The 16,785-nt window shown below is 42.6% G+C and overlaps 1 protein-coding gene across 1 annotated transcript; it reads right to left on the bottom strand.

Moving 5' to 3' along the window:
• Nucleotides 1-5,187: 5,187 nt before the first annotated feature.
• LOC148119729 (uncharacterized) lies at nucleotides 5,188-14,050 on the bottom strand. The gene is made up of 5 exons (XM_087896999.1): nucleotides 13,922-14,050; nucleotides 12,584-12,651; nucleotides 10,268-10,394; nucleotides 9,172-9,267; nucleotides 5,188-8,357 (listed from the first exon to the last, which is right to left on the bottom strand). Exons 3-5 carry the CDS (start codon nucleotides 10,389-10,391, stop codon nucleotides 7,000-7,002), a joined length of 1,578 nt encoding a protein of 525 aa, XP_087753125.1. The 5' UTR covers nucleotides 10,392-10,394; nucleotides 12,584-12,651; nucleotides 13,922-14,050; the 3' UTR covers nucleotides 5,188-6,999.
• Between the last annotated feature and the right edge of the window lie 2,735 nt (nucleotides 14,051-16,785).

The raw sequence follows: 16,785 nt of genomic DNA, 5'->3' as shown, positions 1-16,785 counted from the left end.
GGAAGGAAGGAAGGAAGGAAGGAAGGAAGGAAGGAAGACAGCCTTATATTGAAATGAAAGAAGAAAAAGGAATAGGAGGTAGCTGGGTGATGGGCAGGTTCCATGAAGTCTGCAGGACCTTGGTTTTAGCTCACAGTGCTAAAAAGAACAACACAACAAAATCTCGTGGGGCTGGAATATGGAGAGCACATTCTGCAGGTGCGGTGTCACCGTCTGGGGGTCTTGTTCTGTTTTGGGTTTTTGTTTTTCTGCCAGATGGAGAATTAAAAAGGAAAAATCTCAACGGTGACTTGTGGCACTGGGAGAATCCCAACCAGACCAGGGAAAATCCACAGGAAAAGAAGGGGTTTTATTAGGGCTGAGAAAACATAACTCCAGCAGGGCACACAGAGGGACCCTCCACTTACCTGAGGCAACTTAGGAGCCTGACTCCCATCTCCCCAGGCAGATGTTTGGAGGGTTTTTGAGGAATCTTTCTCCCCTAAGTTGAGTTGGAAATCAGAGTGGAGGTGGTGGTAGGTCCATAACATTGGGGGTAAACATGTCTTCATGCTTGAACATGTAGTGCATGTCCTTCAACAGGAGGGTCCTGCTGGCGGAGGAAAAGCCAGCCAGTCAGCACAGCCAAGCAGCCCCAGAGTTTGAAGCCACCAGGTTTTGTTTCTTTTCTTTCTTTAAGGACCTTATCATATGCATAAAGTTTATTTTAAGGTTTTTTTATTTTAGTCTCAACTCTCTTCAGGGCCTGCTGTGGTAGAGTTGCTGCTATAGTAGAGACATATTGTCCTGGCTGTTATCCATTGTGTTTTTGAGCAGACATCTGGGCACCTGGCATTGGGAAGATTATTATTCTAGGTGCTGATATCTGGTCTTGTCCTAACTGACCACATGCTTTGTTCCTTGGTTTCTGTCTTCTCTCTGGCTCTTAAGGGAGTGTGGTGGCTGTGTGTTGTGTGCAGGAAAATCACCTTGGGTCCTGATAGGTATGGGCACTGGGGGATCAAGATAAAATACGTTTCTGGGTATTGGGACCTGAGATTTAGGCACAAGGAAGGGCTGGATGTGGAGAGGCAGCTTCACAAGAGGCTGGGAAGCAGGGTGTTCCACAGGATCGGCTTAGGTAGGACCCTGGGTGTGGGGGCAGCAGGTGAGCGCAGGCTGATGCTAAAGAGCTGGGGGTGAGACTGGGAGACTGGACTTGGAGGATGTTGGGAGGAGGAGGATGATCTGCAGTTGACCTGTTTCCCTGATCAGAGGGGAGTGGGTCCCGAGGGAGGGCCTGCTGGAGCTGGGGCAGGATGGCTGATCAAGAGTGGAGGGAGAGAGGAAGTGGGGAAGATCTGTGGCTTCCAATAGAAATTCGGTGGGGATGGACTGCAGAGGGTGTTCTGCTGCAGAGTCCCTCTCCCAAGGTCAGGATCTGAAATCAGGTATGTTTTTTTTTTCCACAACCACGTGTTCTGCAAGCTTGAATGCGATTTCTTTGAACACCATTGGCTTTAATTGGTAAGTTTCCCTCCTTCTGGTCAATTTAACCATTTCTCCCAACCTGAGGAATTAACTGTTAAGCTCCTGGAAATCTTTTGGTGTTCCTAGAAATGGGGTGACAGCCCCCAACCATGGTCTTTACAGCTACTATTGTGCCCTTCACTGACCTTCATCTCTGGATTGCTTCCCTTAGCGAAAATTATATTTGGATGGCCCGTGATTGGTCCTTCTGTGCCTGAGGGCCCAGGGTCTCTCAGATTCTTCTTTCTCTTTTTTTTTCCCGTTGTGAACGGCCACTCAGAGCAGCAACTTGCTTCTCAAGCTTCCAAGTCAAATCAACTGGATACAGTCAAGCTGTAGCATCCCACCTGTGGGGAGAGGACACTCTCCTAGAGGTTCTGGAGTGTTTGCCACTGATTTACAGCCCACCTATAAGGGGAGACATCCTGTTAGAGACCTTGTGGTGTTACCGTTTTGCAGGTTTTCACGGTTCCTGCTATGGGTAGCAACCATTCAAGCCCATCAATCCAGCCTCTCCCCTGAGATGCCTTTTAGAGGCCCTAAAACTTCAGACCTTCCTTAATGCCCTACTTCTTCAGCTCCTACCCTCACTCTGCTGGTGTCCCGCTGGCTCCGCTTTTATAGGAGCTTTCTAAGTACTGTCAGTGCACAGGCAAATGGAAGGGTTTCCTCAAACTGTCCCGGCCACCGCTACTGTTGCCAACAAGTTTGCTTGGATATACAAAGTGGCTATTTCCAATCCAGCCTTTTGCTCCCTGCTGTGGCTTGTGGCATGGTGGCTCAGCAACAGGGAGGATCTCATCTCCTAGGTCTCTCTTATGATAAAACTTAAAATCCCTGCAGCTCAAAAATCAGAGCTTTTTCACACAACATGTGACCACTGCCATTTTGACTGAGGTCTGGCAATGTTACCACCATCTTAACTGAAGTCAGGTGACTTCACCACCATCTTAACCTTGTGGCTTTTCCATACATGTGACTGCCGTCATTTTCACTGAGGTCAGGGGACCTTACCACCATCTTAACTGAGGTCAGGTGACTTTGCTGCCATCTTGTCTGAGAATCAGGTCAGGTGACCAAGTTCTACCATCTTTACTGAGGTATTCCCTGCCTGGTTCCCCAGTGTTAACTCTGTTACATGGGTGACCTTACTGCCATCTTAACTGAGGTCAAGTGACTTCACCATCTTAACTGAGAGCCAGGTCAGGTGACCAAGCTCCGCCATCTTTAATGAGGTATTATTCCATCTGGTCCCCAAGTGCTGACTCTGTTGCATGTGAGTTTTGCGCAGTGGCATTACTTTGGTAGGGCCCGCGATGAGCATCCACTTTGCGCAATTTTTGTTCACTCTGTTTGTGTTTACATGTAACTTAAATGCACCTATGCTTGCTGTTAAATGTTATGATTGTCCTTTGTGTCTCATTCAGACTGCAAAGCAATATTTCATGTTTTAAATTGGTATGTACTTTTATGTCTCTTATAGTATGATATATTTAATCTAACCCTGATTTAAAATATATTAAGCGGTTCTCTACTATAGTCTGTTCTGCCGTTAACCTTCTATTGCAAGCAGTTTTTTTCTTTCTGTCTCTAAGACAGAACCCGCTAAGTTGAGAGCCAGTACAGTTAAGCTTGGACCCAGCTCCTCAGGCAGATTCTATACCAGAATTATAATGTATCTATAACTGGTAAACAGTCCTCAACTGCTCAGAGATCTCAGGAAAATGGCATTTAAATACTTAATTATTAAAAGACTCTTCAGAGCCGGGCAGTGGTGGTGCAGGCCTTTCATCCCAGCACTTGGGAGGCAGAGGCAGGCGGATCTCTGTGAGTTCGAGACCAGCCTGGTCTACAAAAGCAACAGAGAAACCCTGTCTCAAAAAAAAAAAAAAGACTCTTCATTACAAAAGGGGACAGGTTGGCTCCTAGCATCAGCATTCTATTTCCTCCAAAGAAGACAGAAGACAAATGGGCACAGAACAACATTCACCTTCAATTTGCATCAAGGGCCAAGCACTGACCACTAGGCAAAACTGCCTTTCATGTAAACTGAAGATCTCCAGAAGTGGACAGAATCGCTGGAATCAACAGCCTAGCTGCTCAGGCCAAGCTAGGCCTGTCTTCCTACTGATTTCTTAGCCCACAGGATCTTCTGGAGTCTAACAGGTTCTGCGCTTCAAAACAAAAGGCAAATGAGTTTCAGCGACCATGGAGGACCCTGAGGAGTAGCTGTGGGTTCCATCCAAATAAGTTCTCTGTTGTTGTTTAATCAATAACTCAAGTAAAATTTTATCCTTCTCAAAGATCTCTGATGCAGTTTGACAGCTGAGAGGTTTTGCCAGTTTAAAAAGACAACCTCACCAAACAAATTTCAACAAAATACAAATAAAAGACTTGTAAGTAATAAAAGTATGAGGACAAATACAAGTTATCATATTTCTCCCTCATGCTGCCTTCTTTAGTCTTAAAAATACTTTTCATTGTGCAAAAACATCTGTCACAGTCATTCTGATATAAATATGCTGCTGTTTAAAACTTTTGTTTTCACATGTTGAAATATTCTTGTGAGTTCCAGGGAGTGAAATTGAAGGATTCACCATAAACAGGTCAGATACACCCTCCTTATTCCCTGATCCTAAATGTTTTTTTTTTCCTCTAAACTTATCTTTGTCCTCTGTTCTGACAATATCTTAAACAGGTGTAAGAGACACCAGACATTTCTATACCACGAACACCAGACAGGAACAAACAGACTAGCTATGCCAGGATGTGACCAGCACCCAGCTTTCTCAGGTCCCACCCCAAGATGACACCCACAAATAAGTAGAAAGCAATCTTGAGAATCTGCTAACCCACTTCCTTTAACCTGTTGTGCCTAAACTTCCTCTTTTTTATAATAAAAAAGCGATGGGAATATAATGGTCTGCCCTCCGGTATATGTGAGGGGTGAGGAAGTAGATCCTCTAAGGTTTCTATGCAGGAATGAGATGGGGAATAATTAACGTTAAGTTGAGGAAGGAGATTTGAGATACTAAGGGGTGGGCAGGATTGGAAAGTGAGTGTGGCATCTTCTACTAGTGCCACCTGGAGGGAAAGAACTCAGGAAGGGGGTAAGGTTTGTAAGCCTTTGTAAGTTAAGACAGGGGACAGATTGTGGTGGGAGATGACAGGGGTGTGTGACCCAAAGGTTAGTTTCTCTGACTCATGAATCAGAAGCTCAGGGGCTGCTAAAGCACATATCCAGGGTATCCAGCCCTGAGGAGTGAGGTCCAGCTTCTTTCACAGGCATGCTACAGGTGCAAAGGAAGGTCTCAGCTGGTGTCCTAGGACCCCAAGGGCATATCCCTCCTTCTCTGTTACATAGAGGGAGAAAGGACGAGTTAAATCTGGGAGATGAAGAGCTTGGGCCTGGATAAAGGCTTGCTGGAGTCTCTGGAAAGGTTTAGTAATGGGATGGAGAAGGAGATCATGCAGAGAGCTGAGAGCTGCCTTGTATAATGGGTGGGTGAAGAGAGAAAACGATGGAATCCAGGAAAGCAGGAAGCCAGCTATCCTAGGAATGATAAAATCTTTTTCATAGAAGGAACAGCAAAGGCCTGAATTAGTTTTTGTCTAGGTTAATGGCTTTTTTTTTTTTTTTTACAGTACCAATGAAATTACCTGGAGCCACACAAGAAATCTGCTTAGGAGTTTATTAGAGGGGGCGTACACAGGCCTGGGGAAGTCAGTGTGCAGAGAGAGAGGAAGATGGTGCATCCAGCTTTTAAAAGCTGCATAGTACATGTGCACAGGGGGTTGATGTGGCTATGTCATATGCAGAGGACAGGGCTCACGCATGTGTGCAAAGGCTTAGCTGAATCATACGTGGATCCACCTACACATGGGTCAACCAGGAGCCCTTTAACATCCCCGGGGGGCATTAGGCACTTCTGTCTGAGGGCTTCTATGCACATGCCGGGCCACTAGAACCTGGAAATATCAACCTTATGTGGCTGAAATCATTGCAGTGAATGATAAAGAAAATTCTTTTCTCGATTCCTCAAATTCTAGGGTTGTTACTTAGTATGAACACTTTTCTTTGTTTATGAGAGCAGTCCTTAACCTGTGGGTAATGACCCGTTTGGGGGTCAAAAGATCTTCTCAGAGGGGTCACCTAAAAACATCTGATACAAAGATATTTACACCCTGATTCTTAACAGTAGCAAACTGTTAGGTTATGAAGTAGAAAAGACAACAATTTTAAGGTTGGGGATACCACAACTGTATTAAAAGATGTCAACGTTAGGAAGGTTGAGATCACTGGTTGAAGGTATAAGGAGTCCTTAAAAGCACTGGTTCACCATTCACTGCTGTGTTGTGTCCATCTGGGATAGATACTAAGGAGGCCATGTTGGTTGAATGGTAACATATGTCACTGTATTGTTCACAAGCATATTCCTGCATGTACTGTGGATTCTTTTGTCTTGGGAAAGGTCTGAATGATTCCCAAGGCATTATCACATTCACGCTAATTGTATGGTTTTGATCCAGAATATTTTTGATATCTTTTAGGGTCTGAAGAAGTATAAACAATTTATGAATATATTAAAATTTGCATTATTTCACTGAAGTTTGAACTATCATGTCCTAAGGAACACTAAAAGCTTATGAAACAGTTTTAAAATTTACGACATAGGTGCCATTTCTCTCCAGTATGAATTATCAGGTGTTTTAGAATTTCCTCGCAAGTGGAAAAATGTCTTGGCACACAATTCACAGGGCTTCTCTGACAAGAATTGTTAGATGTTGTTTAAATCCAGAAGACTGGTGAATGATCTTGCCGTTCTCCAGTCCTAATCTTCCTATCCAATATGAATAGTCTGCTGTTGAGAATGTTATGTGTAAGCTCTAAAGTCTTTGCCACATTCTTTAGACTTGTAGGGTTTCTCTCGAGAATGAATTCTTTGATGTTCCTTAAGGTTTCAGGTACAGTTGAGAAGTTTGTCATTCTAGATATTTGTAAGGCTTTTCCCCAGTGTGAATTATTTCATCCTGAGTTAGTATGACTTTTTACACAAGGCTTTTTCACATTTTTCACAGTAGGGTTTGCTTCCAGAATGGATTATTAAAAATGAGAAAGAATTCATGAAGTTTTAAAGACATTGCCACATATTTAACACTTGTAGGGTTTCTCTCAAATATGAAAGAGCTCTTGCGTTTTGAAAGTAATGATGATAAATGGAAGGCTTTGCTACACACTTCTCAGTTGTAGCGTTTCTTTCCTGTATGAATGCTCATGTGTTTAGGTAGTCATGATGAATGACTGAAGGCCTCACCACATAGTTAGCACTTGTAGGGTTTCTCTCCTGTATGAATGCTCTTGTGTACAGAAAGTCATGGATAGAACATAGAAGCCTTGCCACATCCTTGTGTAGTTTCTTGCCTGTATAAATTCTCTTGTGTTCTTTAAATAAAGGTGCAGCACAGGATCTTGACACATACTTCCAACTTTTAGGGTTTCTCTCCTGTATGAGTCCTCTTGTGTGAATAAAGTCCTGATGGACTCCTGTAGGATTTGCCACATAATTCACACTTGAAGGGTATCTCTCCTGAATGTATACTCTTGTGTGAATAAAGTCCTGATCGACTACTGTAGGATTTGCCACATACTTTACACTTGAAGGGTTTCTCTCCTGAATGAATCCTCTTGTGTAGAGAAAGTCGTGATGGGCGATCGAAGGCCTTTCCACACACTTCACACTTGTAGGGATTCTCACCGGTATGAATTCTCATGTGTTCAGAAAGTTGTGATGGGAAATAGAAGGCCTTGGTACATACTTCACATTTGCAGGGTTTCTGTCCAGTATGAATCTTCTTGTGCAGAGAAATTCCTGATGGAGTATTGTAGCCTTTGCCACATAGTTCACATTTATAAGGTTTCTCTCCTGTATGAATCTTCTTGTGTAAAGATAGTCGTGATGAACGATTGAAGGCCTTTCCACATACTTCACACTTGTAAGGATTCTCACCTGTATGAATTCTCCTGTGTTCAGAAAGTTGTGATTGAACATGGAAGGCCTTGCCACATACTTCACACAAGTAGAGTCTCTGGCTAGTATGAACCCTCTTGTGTACAGATAGTGATGATGGATTTATGAAGGCTTTGTCACATACATCACACTGATAGGGCTTCTCTCCTGTATGAACCATTCTGTGTTTAGAAAGTAATGATAGAGCATGGAAGGCATCGCCACATATTTCACAGTAGTAGGGTTTCTCTCCTGTATGAATCCTTTTGTGTTCAGAAAGTCGTGATTGACGACTGAAGCCCTTGCCACATACTTCACACTGGTAGGGTTTCTCTCCTGCATGAATCCTTTTGTGTTTAGAAAACCGTGATTGACGATTGAAGGCCTTGCCACATAGCTCACACTGGTAGGGTTTCACTCTTGTATGGATTTTACTGTGTAGAGAAAGTTTTGATGGAAAACAGAAGGCCTTGCCACATACCTCACATTGGTAGGGTTTCTCTCCTGTATGAATCTTACTGTGTAGAGACAGTTGTGATGGATAATTGAAGGCCTTGTCACATGCTTCACACTTGTAGGGTTTTTCTGTTCTATGAATTCTCTGGTGTAGATAAAGTCGTAATGGAAAATAGAAGGCATTCCCGCATACTTCACACTTGTAGGGTTTCTGTCCTGTATGAATAATTTTGTGTTTTGAAAGTAATGATGGAGCATGAAAGGCCTTCCCACATTCTTCACACTTATATCGTTTCTGTCTTACATTAATTTTCTGTTGGCTAATAGGTTGTGAGTTCCAAGGAGGGGTTTTGCCACATTCTTTGCCAGTAGAGTGTTTGTTTCCTGGAAAGTAGAAGTTGAGAAATGAATGAAACATGAGAAAAATTCTCTATATTTATGTTTATTTTTAAAAAGAGAAACATTGGCTCAGACCTGTTCTTTTCAATATTAATAATGTTACATTTGATATTTTAAAGATGTATTCAGTACATCGTAATTAAAACCACATGATAGGTTGAAATTACATAACTAGAAGTGAATGACAAAGACCAGGACAACATAGAACATAGAAACAAATGACTATGAATCAATGTCAAACATGTAGGGAAGTCATAACATCAACCATTAAGAAAACAAACTATGATGCTAATTTAAATGAGACACTTAAAAACAAATAGAAATTTTATGTCCAGATGAGCACAAAGTACAAATGTCGTCCAAGATGGAAGACACATAATTTAATAGTTCATATACATCCTAAATGCTTAGTTTTCAAAAGTATGAAAATTTGGCTGAATAAGTAGAAAATTGTGCATTTCAATATTAAATAATATATTTCAAGGATTGAAGACAGGAGGATTTATGCACATCTCATGAATGAGGATCTACTGACCAACTTATAAAAAACACATAGTGTTTACGTAGAAATTACAGAGCTCAGTCAGTTACTGTAAACATGAGCTGACGTGATGGGAGAAGGACAAAGCATGACAGAATCAATGCACCAGGAACATCCTCTTCTCACAGCAGAATACAAAAGAAGATCCTTTAAACCGTATGTCCATCATAACATTGTGAGTCAATGTTGCAGAAAGCCTGGCTTTCTGCTGAATCTCTGGCCTCTCACCCTGGCCTCTGTCCCCTCATTCCTACACACCTGTTTCCATGGCAGCAGCTGTTTGTCTCTTCATGTCTGAAGGTCCTTGTCCTTGCTCCAAAAATGTGATCAGGTATGGCTTAGAGGAAGCAAGACCTGTTTATGGGAAAAGAGAACATCATTATTAGTGTGTTCTCCTGGGGATCACAAGTCCTGTCTAGGACTGTATATATAAGGAATGAGAGGATACAATCAATGATTATAGAGGATTAGCTCTTTATGAATTTCCTGACGGGGCCATCAGAACACATAAAAGGAAATGAGGATGTGCAAGTACTGAGGTTCATGCTCCCCAGTTACAAGGAAAAATATTAAAATCAAATACTGTAGCATTCTTTTGAACATGGATGCTTCCCACTCATGCCTCTTACTTTATAACATTACCCCCAATATAAAGGACATGTCTAAAAACAAAGGGAAGGTGATATGAACACAAAAAGAAATAAGATCATTCTAAGGTATAGGAATACTCTCCTTAAGTTCCCTAAAATTTGTCCCATAAATTTCATTGTTGGAAGCACAAGCTCCCTTGAGATACTGTAGAAAGAAATCAAGTTTGATGTTCACAGTTAATTAAGAGTTCACCATGGAAATTTCCCTCACCCATGTGGTGGAATATTACTTCAACGTGTGTTGATTTTGTTCATCCCCTGGAACATTTGATTAACGATGCAAAGATATGTTACATTTGTTTGACTAAATAAAATTCACCTGTGCTAAGGAGATTGAGTCAGCAACGAGCTGACCGGAAGAGGTAGGAAGGAGCCAGGTGGAGAAGGGCTTTTAAGTCCGGGTGTGGAGAAGAATGAGAGCTTTTTCGTAGACACAGCAGGGAGAGGAGGTGAGCTATTTGCTGTTCAGCCTGTCTGAGGAGAGGAAGTCCACCTCAGCCTCTGAGTTTTAAGTTCTTTAGGAGGACAGAGATTTATGTAAGTTCCCTGCATAGCTTTCAAAGAGGCGGTGCAGCAGGGAACAGAATTCCCTCAGGCTGCAGCTCCTATGACACAACCACTGCTGATAACGCTGGAGCTGCAGTTCCTGCTTAGGAGAGTCAGGGCTTAAAAGGCAGCAACAATTTAAAAATGGGACAACCCACCCAGGAACACAAGGTTGCTGAAATTCTCCAACATCACATCCCTGTACAGATTCCACTGAGCAGGGTCCAGCCATTCACACTCCTCTGCAGAGAAATCAATGGCCACATCACTGAATGACACCATTTCCTGAAATGAAGAAAATGAATAAATACTATGTATTCTACAAATTAAAACAACAATAAAAGCACAAATAACAGGAGGCATATGTATTCTGGATATAAATCTAAAGGTTACCAAGAGTGAGAAGAGAGCTAGAAGCCCTTCTGATATAGGTAAAAATAGCCCTGAACAAGTCTGATGTAGTATTGTGATGCTGCATAGGATTCATCATTAAGGACAATGAATGGCAGAAGATCCTAGAAACTCCAAGGGATATTTGAGTCATAAGAACCATAAAATCAAGAATGAGTGTATCTCCAGAAGAGGACTGTTCAGGATGGAGAGATGGTTTAGAAGTAAAAAGCACTGACTGCTCTTCCAAAGGTCCTGGGGTGGATTCTCAGGAGGCAGGATTCCCATGGCTGCTCACAACTGTCTGTAACTCCAGTTCCAGAGGAGCAGACAATGCCTTATACAAGGACACTAGCATTACAACCATGCACACAACATGAATAAATAAATAAAAAAATCTTGAGCTAAAATAAGCTATTTGTTCCATGCTAATATCATAATACAACAAATATAACATAGATTTCTAACATTATACAGCTATGGAGATGCAGAGGGTACTGCTCAGCCCATAAGCAACCACAAATGATATATACAGTGAGGGCGCAGATCTGATCCAGCAAATCTGGGCTGAGGTTTGGCTTCCTGAGCATGAAATTTGGGCAAACTGACAAAAGAACTCATTTAAATGGTTCATGACCTTTAATGAAAGAGTGGGATAAATACAGGTTCTTCTCAATATACTGTGACAGTGTTTAATACACTTAGTGAAATATTTGTTCAGATCCAAGGAATGAAATATTCAGAGCAATATCTCTTCCACTTTATTATCATAGGAACTAATATAATGAGACCCCATGGAGGAGGAGAGAAAAATTCTTGTCAATCATTTGTGTAAACAATGGGAATGGGAGACAAAGGAAACAAAATAAGAAATTTTCATTTACTACAGTATACTACACATGATTCAACTCTTGTTTAGGAATATAGATTTATAAGAAAACACTGCAAAAAATAAGTTTTTAAATAGTAGCGATGTGGTTTGCTTCCAACTGGACTGATGACCTCATCAGGATGAAAACAATCATGTGTTCAGAAGTCATCTGTAGAAAAATTGAAGAACACACACCGTATGACTTCACCATTGTTTGGATTAAGATGACCATGATGTATAAAACCAACTATACAGTCCTATAAACTTCCTAGTTCACTGTCCCTTTTAGGTTTTATTGTAATTTTTTATAGACCAAACTGTCAACAGCAGGTCTCTAATGTGTTTTAGATTAGAATGGATTTTATATACCATTAAATTCCTAAGGTTATAATTATTCAAGTTGACAAAAAGCTGACAGAGAGATGTAGGTCTAACAATTTATTTCTTTGTTAAATGTTAGTTTAACTACTTATTTCTTTGTTAACACTAGACTTCTAAAAATTTCAAAGTAAAAAAAAAAAAACAAGATGTGTTTTATGAGTGAGGCCTAAATTCCCAAGGTCTACTCAGGCTAACAGAAACCAACTTAAAGAAATATGACTAGCATTTTTGTCTTTATGAACTAGAACTGCATTTTAAAGTTTATCTTCAATGCTAAGACTCAAGCTTAACAGGGATAAAACTGTAAAATCCTCATCATCCAGAAGCTACTAATTTATTACAATTAAACACACAAGTTAATGGTCAGTCACCTTAGAGATGATTAAATTCTTCCATGTGCTCAAAACTATGTAGTTAAACTTAGCAACAATGTAATTCATTAACGAGAACAAGTTTTAGTCCTCCGTACATGTTTCCAAATAGAGAAATAATACATGGAAATACATGGGAAGTTTGTGTAAATTCAGGCACACTTAATAGATGATCCTCAAAATCCTTAGAGATCCATTGAACATGACATTTAAAATATTTATTAATTGACACAGAGCCATCTGGATTAGACTTCCTGCTCTAATTTCTCCTTCTCAGATCTCTGATGTTGAAGGAAAACTGTAGATTGATCCACTTAACAGCAACATCAACAAAATAAATGAATAAATACCATGCCTCTTTATTTTGGATTTTGGAGACAGGGTTTCTCTGTAGCTTTGGAGCCAGTCCTGGAACTAGCTCCTGTAGACCAGACTGGCCATGAACTCAGAGATCTGCTTACCTCTGCCTCCCAAGTGCTATGACTAAAGGCGTGCACCACCACAGTCTTGCTAATATTGATGTTCTGTCCTGGCACAAAAATTTAAAATAACAAAGTAATCAGATCTGAGATAGAAATGAAAAAACTAATAAGGAGTAAAAGTAATTTATAAAAAAATTTAAAAGTCTTACCTCTGGGCAATATGATACTTAAGAAATGCAAAGATAATGGCATGTTTGACAAATTGCTTTAGAAGCCAAAAAGGCTGAACAGAAATTACAAGTTTAGAAGTTAAATTTTCTTCAAATTTTCACCTCTAGTTATATTTGATACAGCCCGAGAATCTGTTCCATCAGACAGTCTTTAGGATGCAATAAAAACGAACGCCTGTCAGCTCGTTTTTCCTTCCCGGAACAGTTATGCATTGAGATTGTTCACATTTTTTATCATTTACAATATCAGCTGCATATATACTTTAATATTTACTTGAAAAACTTCAGAATTTTCTATTTTTCTCACAACTTCTATGTATCCTGTTATCTAATAGGAAGGAATTCCTGAGCTCCAAATTGAAATTGTCCTAAATATTAAAGACTTTTAAGTGATCAGATTCTGGCAAGGGAGGAGATGAAAGGGGGCTCACAAACATCTGCCCTATAAAAAAGGAACCAGTTTCTATAGTATAAAGACATTATTTTGTTCCAATTGTAGTGCACAACTAGTAATAGAGACGTCCGCTTGATGTCTGAAACTACGTCTGTCTGTGCTGAACCTTCTCTGTGAGAGATCTGTGATAAAATTGACTAGTGCCTCTCCCTGACTAGTCAGCTACAGAACACAACACAAAGGTTTGGGAGCTCCAGTAAAAGAACCTTCGTGTCCTATCTGAAATTTTACTTGTCAAATAAGGGTCCGCATGGTCTTCCTAGGTCTCTCATTATAACCAAATACTAATACAGCGCAGTAAGGATCAGAAACTGCACTTTCTTCTCTGGACAACTGAGAATCCTGACTACAGCCATTCAGAGTGAGTCCGCTGGTGGCAGCAGGCTTCCCTGTAGCTGGACAGTGAGCTCCCGGCACAGCCTCGGGGGCCGGCAGCCAGCGGACCCGCCCTGTCCGGGAGCGAGATCCCGGGAGGACTGGAGCAGCAGGGAACCCAGCACCGACCCCATCGCCCTGTCCCTAGCGCGGACCTAAATCCTGACTCGGCGGCGCAGCCTAGGTTCGAACAGCACCTCCAAAGTGAGCTTCTTCCTGCTTCCCCTTGGCCCGTGCCCACTCCTTCCACGGTGGACCTACCGGCTCCCCCTGCACTACCGCTCAGACCTGCTGAGCTGCCCTGCACCCCGAACCAACCTGCGCTCAGAGATGCAACCCCAGCAGGGTAGTAAAACACTTGAGTCCAAATTGGAGAGGGAAGCGCGGAGAAGGAAATCAGAAGGCGACAGTGCGAACCATGATTGTGACGTCACAATGATTGAAACTACATTTCCCATAAGTCCACGTAATAGAGCTCTGACGGTCGCTGGTTTCATGTGACCTTGGGAAAGAATTGCTGCTACTACTTGCTGCTGCTGGAGGGAGAGGGGCTGGTGGTCAGGCCGCTCTTAAAATCCTCAGTGAATGGAGACCTCGCAGCAATGTTTATTACATTTACTAGTTATTTTTTGTCACTTTACAGTGATTTCACACACAGGTTTGCTTGTTTTAGAAACGTACTCCAGAGTAAAACATTCATTTTGACTTTTTACTTTGAGATAATTATAAGAAATTCACATGGGAAAGTCACTGCTAAGTCTTTGAAATGAAATACGAGTAGAGGCATGGTGGCCACCTGGTGTCGGCCTCTTATGAGCAGAGGCCCAGAGATCAGGGCTCCAAGGCTGCCGGATCTCCAGGGTGAGTTCAAAGCAGGCCTGGGCAATTTAAGAAATGCATGTATATTCCAGGAGGTGGTGGTATAAAAGCAAGAGAGAGAGAGAGGGAGGGGGGAGGGAGGAAGAGAGGGAGGGAGGGAAGAAGGGAGGGAGAGTAAAAGAGAAGAAAAAGGAATAGGAGGTAGCTGGGTGATGGGCAGGTTCCATGAAGTCTGCAGGACCTTGGTTTTAGCTCACACTGCTAAAAAGAACAACACAACAAAATCTTGCCGGGCCTGGAATATGGAGAGCACATTCTGCAGGTGCGGTGTTTCATTCTGGGGAGCCTTGATCTGTTTTGGTTTGTTGTTTTTCTGTCGGATGAAGAATTAAAAAGGAAAATATCTCAACTGCAACTTGTAGCACTGGCAGAATCCCAACCACATCTGGGAGAATCCCCAGGAAAAGAAGGGGTTCTATTAGGGCAAAGAGAACCCCAGCAGGGCACACAGAGGGACCCTCCACTTAACTGAGGCAACATAGAAACTTGACTCCCATCTCCCCAGACAGATGTCTGGAGGGTTTTTGAGGAATCTTTCTCCCCCAGGATGAACTGGAAACAGGGTGAAGGTGGTGGTAGGCCTACAATTTGGGGGCAAATATGTCTCTTCCTTTAACATGTAGTGCGTGTCCTTCAACACGAAGGTCCTGCTGGCAGAGGAAAAGCCAGCCAGTCAGCACAGCCAAACTGCTGTTTGAAGCCACTAGGTTTCTTTTCTTCTTTAAGGGATTTATTTCCTTCTACTTTAAGACTTTAACATGTGCAAAAAGGTTATTTTAAGGTTTTTTATTTGTGCCTCAACTCTCTTCAGGGCCTGCTGTGGTAGAGCTGCTGCTATAGTGGAGACATATTGTCCTGGCTGTTATCCATTGTGTTTTTGAGCAGACATCTGGGCACCTGGCATTGGGAAGATTATTATTCTAGGTGCTGATATCTGGTCTTGTCCTAACTGACCACATGCTTTGTTCCTTGGTTTCTGTCTTCTCTCTGGCTCTTAAGGGAGTGTGGTGGCTGTGTGTTGTGAGCAGGAAAATCACCTTGGGTCCTGATAGGTATGGGCACTGGGGGATCAAGATAAAATACGTTTCTGGGTATTGGGACCTGAGATTTAGGCACAAGGAAGGGCTGGATGTGGAGAGGCAGCTTCACAAGAGGCTGGGAAGCAGGGTGTTCCACAGGATCGGCTTAGGTAGGACCCTGGGTGTGGGGGCAGCAGGTGAGCGCAGGCTGATGCTAAAGAGCTGGGGGTGAGACTGGGAGACTGGACTTGGAGGATGTTGGGAGGAGGAGGATCTGCAGTTGGCCTGTTTCCCTGATCAGATGGGAGTGGGTCCCGAGGGAGGGTCTGCTGGAGCTGGGGCAGGATGGCTGATCAAGAGTGGAGGGAGAGAGGAAGTAGGGAAGATCTGTGGCCTCCACTAGAAATGCGGTGGGGATGGACTGCAGCAGGTGTTGTGTTGCTGAGCTGGGGAGGAGACTGGTGTACTGGGCTGCAGAGAATGCAGGGAGAGCTGACGATCTGCAGTTAGTCCACCTGCTTCTCTAGCCGGGGTGGCCTGCGGGTTCCCAGAAAGTGCGTGAAGTTGGGGAGTGGGATAAAGCAATCAGTAAGGTGGGATGTGGGTTAGGAGGTAAGATCTGTGCAATCCCCTGGAGATGGGGGCAGGGAAGAATGGGGCACATGAACAAATAGTTTGCAGAGCTAGAGATCAAAAAGGGGCTTTGGGTTTGAGGAGCTGGAGGAGAGGGGAAGATCTGTGGGTATATCTTGTTTACACTATAAGAAATAGAGCTTACCTATAGATCAGAGGGCAGAGCTAGTCGTAGGTAACCATAGAGTTCTGTAGGCCTTTACAAAAAGACAGGAAGTTGTATGGCTGGGCAGAAAGAGGACTATAAGGTGGGAGGAGTCAGGAAGTCAGCCCTGTTCTGCTGAGGAATTAGGAAAGAGATAGCTATGGCTTGCTCCTTTCAGTCTCTGATATTTCAGCATTTTCCCCTGATATCTGGCTCCGGGTTTTTATTAATAATACCAATTAGAACTTGTGCAAAAATTGGTGCCCAACTTTACAGCATGAACCCATGAAAAAGCTCCTTGTCTGTGGCTTTGCAGCCACCGGCACACGCACGAGCTGCATTTGGGGTATTCTGCTGCAGTCACTGCCCCACCAGGTAGGTTTTCTTTTCTTTTTCCCTCAAGCCTCTGATCCAGTTTTGAATTTTCCTGGTGTAGCCTCTTCATAACAACCTTCAGGTGCAACCCAAACTCCAGAAGCACCTGGGCCTACCTGCCTTAGACTAAC

Source organism: Myodes glareolus, chromosome 15, assembly GCF_982192425.1.
Source record: "Myodes glareolus chromosome 15, mMyoGla1.1, whole genome shotgun sequence".
In the NCBI taxonomy this organism is placed as follows: Eukaryota; Metazoa; Chordata; class Mammalia; order Rodentia; family Cricetidae; genus Myodes; species Myodes glareolus.
The sequence above is the reverse complement of the archived record's forward strand: the minus strand, read 5'-3'. Positions and strand labels throughout refer to the sequence as shown.